Source organism: Centropristis striata, chromosome 9 (assembly GCF_030273125.1).
Source record: "Centropristis striata isolate RG_2023a ecotype Rhode Island chromosome 9, C.striata_1.0, whole genome shotgun sequence".
NCBI classification, from domain to species: domain Eukaryota; kingdom Metazoa; phylum Chordata; class Actinopteri; order Perciformes; family Serranidae; genus Centropristis; species Centropristis striata.
In genome coordinates this window covers 26,945,080-26,962,446 of record NC_081525.1, presented here as the reverse complement: position 1 = coordinate 26,962,446, position 17,367 = coordinate 26,945,080, and the positions used below count along the sequence as shown (strand labels likewise).

Genomic DNA, 17,367 nt, shown 5'->3' with positions numbered 1-17,367 from the left:
GCTGCATCAATACACTTTGTTCACAAGGAGGCAGTGTTGTCTTTTCTATGATTGAATTCAGAGAACTGAACAGAGAAGTGTACACAGGCATCGAGACAACATGGTGACAGAGCAACAGTTTATTGATGAACAATATGGTACAAAACTTAGAGGATCGTATGTTCTCATTTCATCAAGTCAAAAATAAATGCAGTAATGTATCTTAGAGCACTATGACATACAGTATCTCATATCAATAGATTATGAATCTATTAAACAGCATTGAAGTTACTTGATTTGTGTGCCATGATTACTCGTGAAACAAACATGTAATTTGTATCATTTGGAAACATCCAAGTAAAGCACATTTTCATTACGTCTGTGTAAAGCAAGCAAATTCAGATTTTGGTCTGACATCGTCATTGCTTTGTAAAAAATTGTGACAAACAGGAATGTAATGTATATAAGGAAGAATTTAATAGCAAGATGACATACATTATCTAACATATATAGATATTGCTCCACGCCTCTGGAACTCACTATCACCCCAACTCAGGAACATTGACTCACTCCCTCATTTCAAATCACAACTCAAAACACATCTGTTTAAAACTGCCTATTCCCTCTGATGACAAATTCCCTGTCCAATCTATCTATTGTATTGTATTGTTAATAATTCTGTGTATTTTATTGTATTTTATTGCTGTTTCTTTTCTATCTTTTTAGTACGGTGTCCTTGAGTGCCAAGTAAGCCGCCTCCAAATTAAATGTATTATTATTATTATTATTATTATTATTATTACATCTGTTAAACAGCAATGAGTCCACACGTAACTTTGCTTCGGATAATCAACAGTCTTCTGACAAAAAAGAAAAAAAGCTTACGCCCCAGCAGCAGAAAAAAACAGCCATGCCATAAAAAGTCAGAAGTTATCACTCTCTAAATGAACCAAACCACAATCACATATATTCAGGCTTTTGACTTAATGTGCCAAACAAAAAAAAGTTGTACTTTTTAATGCATTTTTCATGGTTGAATCAATCCAGTTTCTGTAGTAAGGAATCTTAGAATAACGGTGTATTTTCTGGCCATCAATTTCATAGGTTGAGGACGCCACGCCGTATGCCTTTCCATCACAGACCAGTGGACCACCACCATCTCCCTGTAAATACATACACAGTATGCAGTGATTGCTTCCATAACAGTGAATTAAACATTTCGGTTGACATTTGTTTGTTTCTGTTACCTTACTCGGCCCAATGTCTCCCTCAGTGCAGTATAAGGGCTCCCCAGCACACTGCTCACTGTCAACAAGTGTTACATTCACCTCCATGAGTACGTTAGACATTTGTGGTGAGTCCCTGTCTGGTCTTCCCCAGCCGGAGATGCTGCATGATTGTGGCAGAGAACCATCACCTTGGTCTGCGAGAGCAATAGGTCTCACATTGTTGCTGAACTTTGCCTTGGAGCTCAACTGGAAAAACAGAGATACTATTTAAAATAGTATACTTTTAAAAATATATAAATATTAAGTATTTAACTCATTTTTACCATTAAATGCAATATTTTAACCTTAAGAAGCATTATGTTATTTTTGTATTTTTTTTTGTCGTAGTCTTCATGTGTAAATGTTTGTTCCACGGATATATTCTGTACTTCACCACTCTCATGCTGTCTTGTGAAATGTTGAACTTCTAGAAAGACTGTGTAGGACCTGAAATGACAAAATTAAATGCAAAAAAAAAATCTAATCTGGCAGCATTGCATTCACAAAATAGAATTAGTAAGAGACTTGAAGGTCACAATTATTGAAGCCATCGTGTATATTTGCCAAATACATATCATTAATTGGTGTACTTTAAATTGAAGTCCTAATACAGGTGACAAAGTTGTTGCTGTCTGTAGATAAAAGATAAAGTATAACTTACCTGGCTCGGCAGGAGGCAGCAGTCATCACAAAATCCTCGTTCAGCAGGAAGCCACCACAGTGTCCTTCTCTACCATCCTCAAAGTGCCACTCCAAAAGCACCATGTACGGCCTGCTGTGTGGTACAGCCTCATGACCTCCTATAACAGCTGAAATTTAAAAAATGAAATAAACAGTTCCGTCCTCATTCAGTGTATGTCCCATCGTGTGATGTAGTTCTGGATGAAAAAGTATTTACAGCTTTAGAAACACTACTTCACTTACCTTGCCCGTCATTAATCAGCACAAGTATCAGTATGAGCAGCTCACAGTGGATAAACATGGTGAGATCACAGTCCAGCCGAGCTGCTGAAAAGCAGTGTCTCACATCACTGACAGTTTCACTCTTTAAATGCTCCTTGTAGTGTTTCTGAAGTTTGCATATGTAAATGAAGAGATTTGGAACGCCTCTTATGAGGAGGACGGCTCTGTCACCTCCAGATCATGACAAGTTATATTTTATTAGCTTACAATTACAGGAGTTAGTGATGAATTAAGTACATACCCCATATGTAGCATTATATTGACTAATTGTATTTATTTTGGTCTCATCTGTTTAAGTAGTCTGAATAATCAGACTTCAGTGGCCCTCTTCAGGCTGCATCAATACACTTTGTTCACAAGGAGGCAGTGTTGTCTTTTCTATGACTGAATTCAGAGAACTGAACAGAGAAGTGTACACAGGCATCGAGACAACATGGTGACAGAGCAACAGTTTATTGATGAACAATATGGTACAAAACTTAGAGGATCCTATGTTCTCATTTCATCAAGTCAAAAATAAATGCAGTAATGTATCTTAGAGCAGTATGACATACAGTATCTCATATCAATAGATTATGAATCTATTAAACAGCATTGAAGTTACACTTATTTTTTTAAATTTCAAGCTTTACTTGATTTGTGTGCCATGATTACTCGTGAAACAAACATGTAATTTGTATCATTTGGAAACATCCAAGTAAAGCACATTTTCATTACGTCTGTGTAAAGCAAGCAAATTCAGATTTTGGTCTGACAGCGTCATTGCTTTGTAAAAAATTGTGACAAACAGGAATGTAATGTATATAAGGAAGAATTTAATAGCAAGATGACATACATTATCTAACATATATAGATATTGCTCCACGCCTCTGGAACTCACTATCACTCCAACTCAGGAACATTGACTCACTCCCTCATTTCAAATCACAACTCAAAACACATCTGTTTAAAACTGCCTATTCCCTCTGATGACAAATTCCCTGTCCAATCTATCTATTGTATTGTATTGTTAATAATTCTGTGTATTTTATTGTATTTTATTGCTGTTTCTTTTCTATCTTTTTAGTACGGTGTCCTTGAGTGCCAAGTAAGCCGCCTCCAAATTAAATGTATTATTATTATTATTATTATTATTATTATTATTACATCTGTTAAACAGCAATGAGTCCACACGTAACTTTGCTTCGGATAATCAACAGTCTTCTGACAAAAAAGAAAAAAAGCTTACGCCCCAGCAGCAGAAAAAAACAGCCATGCCATAAAAAGTCAGAAGTTATCACTCTCTAAATGAACCAAACCACAATCACATATATTCAGGCTTTTGACTTAATGTGCCAAACAAAAAAAAGTTGTACTTTTTAATGCATTTTTCATGGTTGAATCAATCCAGTTTCTGTAGTAAGGAATCTTAGAATAACGGTGTATTTTCTGGCCATCAATTTCATAGGTTGAGGACGCCACGCCGTATGCCTTTCCATCACAGACCAGTGGACCACCACCATCTCCCTGTAAATACATACACAGTATGCAGTGATTGCTTCCATAACAGTGAATTAAACATTTCGGTTGACATTTGTTTGTTTCTGTTACCTTACTCGGCCCAATGTCTCCCTCAGTGCAGTATAAGGGCTCCCCAGCACACTGCTCACTGTCAACAAGTGTTACATTCACCTCCATGAGTACGTTAGACATATATATAGTGTTCCTGTCTGGTCTTCCCCAGCCGGAGATGCTGCATGATTGTGGCAGAGAACCATCACCTTGGTCTGCGAGAGCAATAGGTCTCACATTTTTGCTGAACTTTGCCTTGGAGCTCAACTGGAAAAACAGAGATACTATTTAAAATAGTATACTTTTAAAAATATATAAATATTAAGTATTTAACTAATTTTTACCAATAAATGCAATATTTTAACCTTAAGAAGCATTATGTTATTTTTGTATTTTTTTGCGTCGTAGTCTTCATGTGTAAATGTTTGTTCCACGGATATATTCTGTACTTCACCACTCTCATGCTGTCTTGTGAAATGTTGAACTTCTAGAAAGACTGTGTAGGACCTGAAATGACAAAATTAAATGCAAAAAAAAATCTAATCTGACAGCATTGCATTCACAAAATAGAATTAGTAAGAGACTTGAAGGTCACAATTATTGAAGCCATCGTGTATATTTGCCAAATACATATCATTAATTGGTGTACTTTAAATTGAAGTCCTAATACAGGTGACAAAGTTGTTGTTGTCTGTAGATAAAAGATAAAGTATAACTTACCTGGCTCGGCAGGAGGCAGCAGTCATCACAAAATCCTCGTTCAGCAGGAAGCCACCACAGTGTCCTTTTTTACCATCCTCAAAGTGCCACTCCAAAAGCACCATGTACGGCCTGCTGTGTGGTACAGCCTCATGACCTCCTATAACAGCTGAAATTTAAAAAATGAAATAAACAGTTCCGTCCTCATTCAGTGTATGTCCCATCGTGTGATGTAGTTCTGGATGAAAAAGTATTTACAGCTTTAGAAACACTACTTCACTTACCTTGTCCATCATTAATCAGCACAAGTATCAGTATGAGCAGCTCACAGTGGATAAACATGGTGAGATCACAGTCCAGCCGAGCTGCTGAAAAGCAGTGTCTCACATCACTGACAGTTTCACTCTTTAAATGCTCCTTGTAGTGTTTCTGAAGTTTGCATATGTAAATGAAGAGACTTGGAACGCCTCTTATGAGGAGGACGGCTCTGTCACCTCCAGATCATGACAAGTTATATTTTAATAGCTTACAACTAAAGGAGTTAGTGATGAATTAAGTACATAGCCCATATGTAGCATTATATTGACTAATTGTATTTATTTTGGTCTCATCTGTCTATGTAGTCTGAATAATCAGACTTCAGTGGCCCTCTTCAGGCTGCATCAATACACTTTGTTCACAAGGAGGCAGTGTTGTCTTTTGAATTCAGAGAACTGAACAGAGAAGTGTACACAGGCATCGAGACAACATGGTGACAGAGCAACAGTTTATTGATGAACAATATGGTACAAAACTTAAAGGATCCTGTGTTCTCATTTCATCAAGTCAAAAATAAATGCAGTAATGTATCTTAGAGCACTATGACATACAGTATCTCATATCAATAGATTATGAATCTATTAAACAGCATTGAAGTTACACTTATTTTTTTAAATTTCAAGCTTTACTTGATTTGTGTGCCATGATTACTCGTGAAACAAACATGTAATTTGTATCATTTGGAAACATCCAAGTAAAGCACATTTTCATTACGTCTATGTAAAGCAAGCAAATTCAGATTTTGGACATTGTCACTGCTTTGGAAAAAAATTGTGACAAACAGTAAATTTAAAAGTGTCACATGTATCAGAGCTTTTTATGCATTTATCATGGTTGAATTAATCAAACGTCTGTTGTCAGGAATCTTGGCGTAATAATTAATCTCCCGGCCACCTGAGTGTGGTTTGAAATTGTAGGACACCACGCCGTATGCCATTCCACCACAGACCAGTGGACCACCGGAGTCTCCCTGAAAATAGACATACACAGTATGCAGTGATTGCTCCAACAACAGTCCATTATTTATTATATTTGACCAACATTTGTTTGTTCATTTCGTGTCACAAAAGTACCTACCCTACCAGGCCCACTGTCTCCCTCAGAGCAGTAGAAGTTGTTCCCATCACACGGCTCACTGTCAGTAAGTGTCACATTGACTTCCATGAGTACGTTAGACATATATGTTGAGTTCTTGCCTGTTCTTCCCCAGCCGGAGGTGCTACATGATTTCGGCAGAGAGCCATCATCTTGGTTTGCGAGAGCAATAGGCCTCACATTGTTGCTGTACTTTGCCTTGGAGCTCAACTTTATAAAAATGGAGAGATGAAAATACACACATGAAGCTGAAATATTCATCCCATTGCTTACATTTGCCTGTTGTCTAATTCATTCATTGATTAGTTATTGTTCCACTTTGCATGCAAACAGTTTTTCAAGCCCTTGACCTGATTAATGCATTTAATAGAACATTTGCAATCCATCTCATGTTAAACAAAATTCGTAGCTAAGTTAGATACACACAAGCTAATTATTGTTTAACTGCAAGAACTGTCTTACCTTAAGAAGCATTATGTCATTTTTGTAATTTGATGCGTTGTAGTCTTTGTGTGGAAAAGATTGTTCCACAGATATACGCTGTACTTCATTAGTCTTCTGGAAATCATGAACTCCGAGAAAGACTATGTAGGCTCTGAAATGACAACATTCAATTAAAAAACCCACAAAATTCAATAAGAAAGCAAAACAGCATTACATTAGCAAAATATAAATATTAAGAGACTTAAATGTATGTTGCACTTATTGAGGGCATTATAAAACATATTTGAAACATATAGTTATAATGTATTGATATACTTTAAATCAAAGTCCCATAGCACGTGTCTGACTGTTGTTGGGATAAATACCAAGTAGCTAAAACATTGTGTGTTAATAGTGACCTGGCCTGGCAGTGGGCAGCAGTCATCACTATATCCTCATTCAGCAGGAAGCCACCACAGTGTGCTTTTTTGTTGTTCTGCAGATAGCGCTCCAAAAGCACCATGTACGGCCTGCTGTGTGGTGCAGCCTCACCACCTCCTATGATTTCTCCTGTTTGAACTGAGACAAAAAAGTTGAAATAAACAGTTCCATCTTCATTCATTGTATGTCCCACAGTGTGGATGTAGTTCCTCATGTGCTGTAGTACATTGTAAAACAAAAAAATATATATGTTTACAGATTTTATAATGCTACTTCACTTACCTTGTCCATCATTCATCAGCACAAGTATCAGTATGAGCAGCTCACAGTGGATAAACATGGTGAGATCACAGTCCAGCCGAGCTGCTGAAAAGCAGTGTCTCACATCACTGACAGTTTCACTCTTTAAATGCTTCCCTGTATAAGCGAGAGAAGGAAGTGTTTGTGTAGGTTGCATATGCAAATGATGTGGCTTTGAACAACATTCTTGAGGAAGACGTTAGATTTTCATAGGAAAAAAGGTTCAATTCTTAAAACAGTGTGTAATAAAGTGGACATGCACAATTTGAAATGTGGTATAATATTCGAGCTGGGGAACTACTCAAATACTGAGTACAACTTTTGTTTTTATTTTACATTTTTTTGACAATGTCCCAAGTTTTTTGGAATCAAGGCTGTAGCAATGTACCAACAATGGGTCTGAGACCGACACGCCCATGGCTGCACAGATGGGTGCAAGTACATACAAAAGCCACTTCTTAGTTATATCCATGAGGCAGGTTCACTTGTATTGTAACTGAGTTGAATTGTGCAAGCTTGAGCAAATGATAGACAAGTGTAATGAACTGTGATATAATTAATAATAATTTATCCACTGATATCTTTGTGGTAACATTCACAGCCCTAAAGATCTCTCCTGGCATTTCATGTTCAAAGCTGTGGCTTTCTCAGAGGAGCCTCTATGTCTGTCACACAGCCCCAAAGGTAACATTATTCTGATGTTATCACGTCATAAGCCAGTGCATAAAAATAGGATTTGTTTGGAAGTGTGGTTTATGGAAGTTAAAGTGAAATGTGACCCCTGAGCTACCAGAGGGATGAAGAAGTCATTAAGATTCTGTTGGAGGGAAAAGGAGATCATCTGGTAGATTTCATAAACACGGATTATAGTAAATAAATATTTTGGTTAGTCTTATGTATTTTATGCAAGAGGCCACTCTCATAATTTCTTCATTAGAAAGCTGTATGTGTGACATAAATTATATGCAATTCATAATGTGTGTTAATAGCCTGTGGGCTTTGCAGAAAAATTAAGGGAAAATTCACTTGAGACACTGGCTGCTGTATTTTTGTAGAAAGTGGGAGATGAAAAGAAAAGCTGAATGTTAGCACAGAACAATCATTACAGATCTAACAAGGATGACGCTCTGTAAAGAGTTTTGAAACACTTCATATATTGGTGGTCATAATCCATTCCTCTTCAGTGTAGTCTAGCCTAAAAATATGCAGCTACTGACCACAGAGTACAGATATGTCTTTTACATTACTTCCTCAGTCTAGACGTTAGTATGTCTTTCTAATATCTTAGTCACAAACTGTATCTTAATTGTTTTGAATGATGCACATCAGAGTTTTCATGTGTTGAAGAAGGGAGAAAAAAAGGAGGCGGGGGAGGATGACGGGAGTGAACAGGTTTTTTGGGGATGTGAGCTCCTGGAGTCCAGGGCAGTAATGGGAATTACAGGAGGATGGAACAGGGCCTTTATGGTTAGCCTGTCACTTTTATGGGGACCGTGGGGCACAGAGGGCTGGCTGGTTTTACCATCGGCCACAACGACAAGGGCTGAGGGAATGTATTAACAGCCATGAAAACCCATCAATCACAGTGAAAATTACATGTTTATTAAGAAGAAAGGAAAATGACAACAATAAAAGCCAACAGGCAGAGAAATAGACATTCCTAGAGCTGTGATGATGGATCAAAGCGTGGGTGAACGAAATCACATATGGTAACGGAAGGTTTGTGGCCCAAGAGCCATGCTGATGTGACACTGTTCAGCAATTATCCTGATATTAACCCTTTATCGGGCGAAGAACTATATTTGGTAACTTCAGTGGATATCAAAATGAGGTCCCCATGTCTCTCTGTGAGGTCGTAGAACCACATGGACTTGTACGAGTAGAACTTGACTATGATGGCATGTTAAGGCCAAGTATGAATAAATATGGGTGGGTTGCAAATTTACTAGATTAAAGTGCCAAATCTACAAGAAAAAAATGTGCAGTTTTATGAGATTTAAAGTGGCAAATCTGCTCGAAAAAAGTCACAGATTTACGAAACAAAAGTGGGGAGATTCACCACTTTAAATCTCATAAATCTGCACATTTTTTCTCTTAGATTTGACACCTTAAACTCGTAAACTTTTTTTCTCAAAATATTACCCCTCTCCCCCGAGTCTGTATGGTTTTTTTTTACACATTCTGGCTGTAAGCAATATCCTCCAATGCTCTCTAGGGTAGAAATTGGGAATTTGCAAGTATTTCAATGAGTGCCCTATTAAGGATTAACTGACTCATGTCTGTGATCACATTTTTTTTTTGAAAAAGAAAAAAGTCCACCACCTGTGATCAGAAAATATAAGAGAATATTTCAGATTTTGTTATATAATAAGGCAAAATAACAATACAAACAATAACAAGATCGAACATTGTTGTACATGTATGAGTATTTCCAATAAGCATGCTTTGCTTATTTGCCCTTTCTCACTGCATGGTTACAGCTGACTGAGTGTGTGGCGGAAGCTGCCAAACAGATGCACTTCCTGTCCACAAGAAAAGACGGGATGAGTCTGGATTCCAAGACTGTGGCTCAGCCTCTGGGATGGGGAGACGTCACCACTGTCAGGACATATAAGACTGTTTCCAGACAAAAGTTAGACAGCCTCCTGTAATGAGTTACACACACACACACACACACACACACACACACACACACACACACACTTATTTTAGCTAAACCCCACGGGCAGCAAAGCTCAAGTAACGCTGACCTCACAAGATGGTCACGAGTGGCATTTCAAGGTGAAATAAAAGTGGTGGGGCAACAACTTCTATGCAGAACGAAACAAAAATGACATGATTTTACAGGTAATAATCCAACTGGGCACATACCTGTTTGACTCAACTTCTTATACTGCTCAATACTCTATTTGCATGAGCTCTCAATTTGGGTAGATCCTGAAAGCCTGTTTTTTAACCAGGTACCATCCTCTCGAACACACACAAATAAGTTTCTTCTCTGGCATTCCACCAGATAGACATTTTTTCCTGAAGAAGCACTCCATGTTAAAGCTGCGATCATTTTTACCAGCAGCTTAGTTGATAACAATATCCAGCAGTTGGTGGGCACCGAGGTGTTTAATCTTAAATTTATCTTCAAAAAGCAGACTTTAGAAGATAATCCACATCATTCACGGTAATGGATACTGTTGATACACACGCACACACACACACACACACACACACACACACACACATTCTTGTACTTCTATCTTTGTGAGGGCCCTCATTGGAATAGTGAATTCCCTTGCAAGGTTATAATAGTTTTGAATTTTTCATCAGTTTTAGTTTTAGTTTTTATTAGTTATAGTGTTAGATTTATTTTTTTTGTAATGGGGTATTTGTTGGGTGGGGTCACAGTAAATTTTGCCTTTATTTCCTTTGTCTTATCCATCTTCATTATGTTTGAAAAAAGTTGACAAAGATGAAAACGAAGGACATTTTCACTATAATTTTAGTTAGTTTTCTAACCACACAATACAGTTTCAGTTAGTTAATTAATTATCTTTTTTAAAAACATAAACTCCCACACATAATGGCCTATCAGTTCAATTAAAATACTGTTTTTCGTTTATTTTATGTCCTCAAATTGTATACATTATAATAAAAAGCAACACACAATGATGTTTTATGTCATAAAGTAATCCATGCTTATATTAATTTCTGAGTAACTTCTACTTACTTTAATTTGTTGACATGACTGTTCTTCAGTTGAGAACTCTGATGATGCATAACCTGATCTTATCTCTACTTTTATCAATACCGCTTCATAACCCATGTTGTTGACAACAGTCATATTTGAAAGCAAGATCTCTAAAAAACTCAATTACCAAATTTAATATTTATCAGTTTTGGATACACATTCCAGTTGTTACACAAATTATGAAAGGATTTTCAAACATCAAGACAGGACACTATTTTCTGTTGGGGAACAATGCTCTACAGTGCATAGTTTGTTTGTCATATTTGTTTGTTTTAAAGAGAATATGATTGAATATAATATTGAAATATAAATGACAAGTTTTAAAAATGTATTTTGGGTAAATTTGTTGTTATATGAATGCATTGATAATATTAAATATGTAAAATAATCATAAGGTGTAGCCCTAATTGTTTTAATACTATGTATATTGTGCTGTTATTGTACTCAATAATAGTGACCTAAATCAGAAACTAAAAATATGTTTAAGTAACTAACAAATACTGGATACCTTTCGACATTAAATGCTAAAGACAAAATTTGGGCATCGCTAAACAAAAAGTTTGATTTGAACTTTTATTTCTAAAATTCGAACTAAAGTTGAGCAGTTTCCCACAGGACCCAGGATCGGAGCTGTGACAAAGATCACGTCAAACTGTTCTCTTTATTCCTATCTTCATGTTGACAGTCATTTACTCTACACTGAACAGGAAATACAGAACAAATGAGGCACGCATGCATGCGGTTACTAAAACTGTGATGCAGTCAGAAATGAAAATTCAAGATGAAGAGATTAAACTTTCTTTCTTGCTCATGCAACAACAAAGTGATACAGTAGTGTTGAAAGTTATAGCAGTCAAATGTGACTAAGCAGATTAATCCAGGTTTTTATTATATTTTTTATTGCTACATGGCAAACAAGGTACCAGTAGGCGCAGTAGATTCTCAGAAAACCAACAAGACCCAGCATTCGTGATATGCACGCTCTTAAGGCTGTGCAATTGGGCAATTAGTTGAAAAGGGTGTGTTAAAAAAAAAATAGCAGTGTCTGCCGTTGACTTTATAAACACAAAACTATTTTGTACAAACTTTTTTGTTTCTAGGATTTAGCAATTCTGTGAATCACTAAACTAATATTTAGTTGTATGACCACAGTTTTTTACAACTGCTTCACATCTGTGTGGCATGGAGTCAACCAACTTGTGGCACCTTTCAGCTGTTATTCCACTCCAAGATTCTTTAACAACATTCCACAATTAATTTACATTTCTTGATTTTGCTTCTGAAACACATTTTTGATGTCACCCCACAAGTTCTCAAGTTCACAAGGATTAAGGTCCACTCCATAACATCACTGTTGTTGGTTTGGAACCAAGATTTTGCTGGTTTACTAGTGTGTTTGGGCTCATTGTCTTGTTGAAACACCCATTTCAAGGGCATGTCCTCTTCAGCATAAGGCAACATGACCTCTTCAAGTATTTTTGACATATGCAAACTGATCCATGATCCCTGGTATGTGATAAATAGGCCCAACACCATAGTAGGAGAAACATGCCCATATCATGATGCTGCACCACCATGCTTCACTGTCTTCACTGTGTACTGTGGCTTGAATTCAGAGTTTGGGGCTCGTCTCACAAACTGTCTGCAGCCCTTGGACCCAAAAAGAACAATTTTACTCTCATCAGTCAGACTCAGTCAGTCAGTCAGACTTCATTTGTATAGCACTTTTCATACAAGAGACATATATATATATTGACATATATATATGTGTTATATATATATATATATATATATATACTAATAAATAATAGCAAATAAAAATAAAGAAGAAGACACTAACATGCATGAGCAGAAAAATCTCTAAAAATGTTTAAGGTAAAAGCCAAGTTAAAAAGATAAGTCTTCAGTTTAAAATGTCCACAAAATGTTCCTCCATTTCTCTTTAGGCCAGTTGATGTGTTCTTTGGCAAATTGTAACCTCTTCTGCACATGCCTTTTTTTTAACAGAGGGACTTTGCGGGGGATTCTTGTCAATAGATTAGCTTCACACAGACGTCTTCTAACTGTCACAGCACTTCCAGGTAACTCCAGACTGTCTTTGATCATCCTGGAGCTGATCATTGGCTGAGCCTTTGCCATTCTGCTTATTCTTCCATCCAATTTGATGGTTGTCTTCTGTTTTCTGCCATGTTTCTCTGGTTTTGCTCTCCATTTTAAAGCATTGGAGATAATTTTAGCTGAACAGCCTTTAATTGTTTGCACCTCTTAATAAGTTTTCCCCTCTCCAATTAACTTTTGAATAAAAGTAGGCTGTTCAATGTTTAACGACCCATTTTCCTCAGGCTTTCAAAGAGAAATGCATGTTCAACAAGTGCTGGCTTCATCCTTAAATAGAGGCCACCTGATTCACACCTGGTTTTTCACAAAATTCATGACCTCATGATTGAATGACACTGCTATATTTTTGAACACACCACTTTCAACGAATTGCCCAAGCCTTAAGAGCGTGTATATCACGAATGCTGGGTCTTGTTGGTTTTCTGAGAATCTACTGCACCTACTGGTACCTTGTTTGCCATGTAGCAATAAAAAATACATCACATTAGACTGCTATTATTTTGACCACTACTGTGCATGCTTTATTTGAAGATGGCTAAATCTTCAAAATACTTCTTAATATGATTTTTTTTGTTTTTTATCCCATTAAAATACACATCACAATGACTTTATAAATCAATACTTAATGTCTGTTTAAGGCCTGCCTGCTAGTAATAGAGCAGTGTCTCCTTAAGGTTTGTTATCAGACCTTCAGCGACTTGTTTTAAGCCTGCATAGATAATATTTCATGCATTCATTGCCAGTATTTTCACAGCTGGGAAGGTAATATTGCAGTGATAGACAGATCTAGCTGTTGATGCCTGCAGATAGTCTACAAAAAGGCAAGAGAATAGAAAGCATACTTGGGTGCACCTGTGATTTCAATAAAAGATTTTTCTTCCAAGTCAGGCTTTGACTGTTGATACTCAATTAAAGTTAGACATGGGCTGTTCAAAATGAATTTTTGACAGACATTGCATAAAGAAAAACATCCAATAAACTGGAAGAGGATGTAGAATAGAGGAGTTATTTTATTTTGCCAATGGCTTCATTGACCTGTCTCTGTGTTTTTTTTTCCGTGTACTGCAAATTTTACCGAGCTGACATAGTTGAAGTGCTTTATTTCACTCTGCAATGTAGCTGTATAGTGCTGTGATTGGAAAGGAACAAGAGTTTCATTCAATTTTGACCTCCCAAAAAATGCAAATAAGTGTAACAATCACTGTTTAAACTAAACATTCACTCCGTCTGATATTGTAGAAAGGTAGCAAAAAAGCTTGGACAATTACTGATATCTTCAATAAAAAGAACTGCATTGTATTTGACTTGGCACAAGTGGACATTTTAAGAGAAAGATGTTAGTAATGGACATGTCAATTTAAAACAGATTCATAGATAAGACATGTGTTGACTGTTGTGCAACACAAGAAAATAAAGTTCTAATGAAGAATCTCACCTCCATGTAAAAGAAAACACTTTAATGTGTACATCCTTTTAAAGAAAATGATGTGTGTGCGTGTGCTGAAAACATTAGATAAAAGGCAGAAACTTAAGAGTTCACTTTCCAACCACAAACACATTTCTTGGTAAAGACTTCTGTTGAAACTGAAGCCTAGTCCGACCACACCAACCAAAGTGTCAGGAGATTATATCTTGTGATCTAAACCAAACCGATCTCATGCAGACTCATGTTGCTTCTGTTTGTTTGACAGCTTTCCGTAAATAATGAGCTGTTATTCTTAAGCACGAGATATCCACCACATTTGCAAATTCTGAGAATGAGGCCACGCTGTTGATTTTGACTCATACGTGAATGCTGTGTTTGTGTCAAACACTTACAAACTGCATCAGGGGCACATACTCAATTTCCCATCTGCAGTTTTGTCCACAGCTGGCCAATGTGGTTGTGTAAGCACCCAGTCAAAATATTGAGCTAAATAACAATAATGAATAGAAGGACAGTTAATGACAATAATTAGCTAAAGAAACCACAGGTGACTTCTCACAAATATCAGGCCTCTACTTAAGTAACATGGCCAGCAAAAAGGAGAGAGAAAAGAGGCGAATCATTTGACTGAGCCTCGAAACGACATAAATTATGTCAGCTCTATGGGTGTTTTTCTGTTCAGCTTGAACCATTTCAATCCAAAAAACATATGGTGTCTATCCGCTTTAGACATGGGATTCATATTTAGATGTATCAGATTTAAACCAGTATAATGAGAGGATGGGAATTTTCTTCTCCTACCCCCTTTTCATTTTATTGAAGAATGAAGCTTTCCCAACAAAACACTTGGACTCTGTTTTTTTTTTTTTTTGCAAGAAAAGTGATACTGTGAGGTAAAAGCTTTCGTGTCTTAAGTCATGCTATTCATCAGGCCACTGAAGAGGGTCTGTCAAAAAAATAAGGAACAGTATAAACCCACTTGTGATTACTAAATTATGTTCTCATTGGCATATTTTAGTCTTGTCACAGGCTCCTTAATAAGAAAGTTGAATAAATGAAGGCTAATTTTTCCTTTTTTTTTTTTTTTTTTTACAAAATAACAGACCTTTTGCTAAGCCCTGCTCCCCAGTAGTTACTGTTTCTATGTCTAGTCAAGTTTGGACAAACTCGAACTAATACGTAAGTTGTTCAAATTCACTCGAACGCAACTCATATAACTAAATGCACAAGTCTGAGATACAGTGAACTGATTGCCACTTAAGCATGTTGGGCTGTAACTCATTCCTTAATTCTAATTATGACCAATCATGTTTTTTACCCAAAAGATCAGAGGTCAATTTCACTGTAACTACATAATCTTCTGGCCATTATTCAACACCATCACTCTGGAACAGAAGGGCCAGAAAATAGTGCCAAAAAGTGCCAGAAAATACACCTTTTATTAAGTCTTAACTACATATTTAGTCTGGAGTCTGGACTGACATGGATATGAACTGCACTTGACTGTTTGGCATAGACCAGGGGTCGGCAACCTTCATTAACTAAAGAGCCATTGTTGGCCAAAAAAAGAGAAAAATATCATAATGGAGCATAATTTTGAGCCTTACTGTGAAACAGCCTACTAAGTCTAAATTAACCTATCCATAATGTATCATAATGTGCTGAATATACATAAGCTGAATAGCAAAATATCTTTCAAGTACCATTTGAGAATGCACTATTTAAATGTGTGAGTAGGGAATGGACTGTATGAATGTAATGATGAATGTAATATTTGTGAATTTTATTTGAATAATTTCCGATGATTTTTAATGATGTCTACAATGTTTCATTGTTTTTACATTATCATTGTTAAGTGATTTTTTTTGGACCCCAGGAAGACTAGCTCGTCCCATTTTGGTGTCAGCTAATGGGGATCCTTTTAACAATTAACAATACACAATAATGAGCATTTATTAGTATGATTTTGTCAGAATGCAGCCAGGCCCCAAGTGCAAATGAGAAACTGGACACCTAAAATATCTCAGAAGATTTGGAATTGAAGGAAAACCTCAAAACTAGCTTGATGTTGCCAAAATTCAGAGCCGTAGACTTTATTACTCAATGGTGCACATTTTAGTTGACTAAAATGTAAAAATAACATCAAATGTAATGCTGTATATAAGCAACATTTTTTTTATAATTCAGGAATAGAAATTGCTTTGGGCCTACACCAACATCAATGAAAATCAACATGTAAAGAGAACAGAAAAGAAATTTCATTTGGTATCATTTTTTTGTCACAGCCACATGGAGCCACTGCAGACGGCTTGAAGAGCCACATGTGGCCCCAGAGCCACAGGTTGAACTACCCCTGGTATAGACGTACAGCTGGAAGGTGGTAATTGTAGTTGTTTATAAGCCAGTTAGCCATACATGCTAACATTTGCAGCTTGCCATTTCAACATTCAGATAAATCCAAAGCTTAACATTCCAATTCAAAGAGCTGCCGTGGTCCTAATACCTCATCAACAAAGGCACACACATAAAGGATGTGTTTTACAATGTGTAAAGCCTGACTGAGGCAAACAGAGCCTCCAGGAATAAGAGAGAAACTGAAGGTGACAACAGCCCATCTCTCTCTCTCACACACACACAGCTATGATGCATGCACACATACAAACACAGATTACCTTTGCAGTGTCTCCTCATCAGTCTGTCTGAGCCCACAGATCCAACAGCATTCTGACCACAAAGAGCGCCTCTGAAAGAAAAACGTGTCGGTCAAACAGTGTGGAAACAAAAACAGACCTTTTGAAAGGGTGCTGTATTGGTTTTCACTGTGGTGTAAAAAGAGGTCTGTAAGTAGCAACAGAAGAGTAATACATCAGCCCTTTTCACAGAGGGCAAACTAGGGGTCTGCTGTAATAAATAGGAATGGTAAACTGATATTTAGACATTCCTTAGCTGAGGGAGGTGATCGAAGTGCCAGATGTGGAAGATAGAATTAATTTGTTCTAACAATGTCATTTTGGGTCACTGTATCCACCATCGAGCCTGTTCAA

The 17,367-nt window shown here is 36.8% G+C and overlaps 2 protein-coding genes and 1 pseudogene across 3 annotated transcripts; all 3 read right to left on the bottom strand.

Moving 5' to 3' along the window:
- Positions 1 to 168: 168 nt before the first annotated feature.
- On the bottom strand, positions 169 to 2,244 carry LOC131978129 (granzyme E-like). Its single transcript, XM_059341649.1, is given in 5 exon segments — positions 169 to 1,142; positions 1,227 to 1,454; positions 1,553 to 1,694; positions 1,909 to 2,056; positions 2,160 to 2,244. Coding segments are annotated over 5 exon segments (768 nt in total). The 5' UTR covers positions 2,230 to 2,244; the 3' UTR covers positions 169 to 962.
- A 1,014-nt stretch (positions 2,245 to 3,258) lies between these two features.
- On the bottom strand, positions 3,259 to 4,897 carry LOC131978187 (granzyme E-like; annotated as a pseudogene).
- Positions 4,898 to 5,221: 324 nt separating this feature from the next.
- On the bottom strand, positions 5,222 to 17,134 carry LOC131978088 (mast cell protease 8-like). Of its 2 annotated transcripts, XM_059341602.1 has the most exons (6): positions 16,996 to 17,134; positions 7,020 to 7,154; positions 6,716 to 6,875; positions 6,336 to 6,468; positions 5,856 to 6,083; positions 5,222 to 5,748 (listed from the first exon to the last, which is right to left on the bottom strand). In XM_059341602.1, the coding sequence occupies exons 1-6, from the start codon at positions 17,012 to 17,014 to the stop codon at positions 5,596 to 5,598; spliced, it is 828 nt and encodes a 275-aa protein (XP_059197585.1). In that variant the 5' UTR covers positions 17,015 to 17,134; the 3' UTR covers positions 5,222 to 5,595. The 2 variants fall into 2 exon arrangements, with proteins under 2 accessions (XP_059197585.1, XP_059197584.1); XM_059341601.1 differs by lacking the exon at positions 16,996 to 17,134 and having other exon boundaries at positions 7,020 to 7,300.
- Between the last annotated feature and the right edge of the window lie 233 nt (positions 17,135 to 17,367).

Coding starts and splice junctions, on each gene's coding strand:
- LOC131978088 (XM_059341601.1), bottom strand. CDS start 7,194: ATGCAACCTACACAAACACTTCCTTCTCTCGCTTATACAGGGAAGCAT. Junction 6,876..7,019: donor GCTGATGAATGATGGACAAG/GTAAGTGAAGTA, acceptor TTTTTGTCTCAG/TTCAAACAGGAGAAATCATA. Junction 6,469..6,715: donor GCTGCCCACTGCCAGGCCAG/GTCACTATTAAC, acceptor TTGTCATTTCAG/AGCCTACATAGTCTTTCTCG.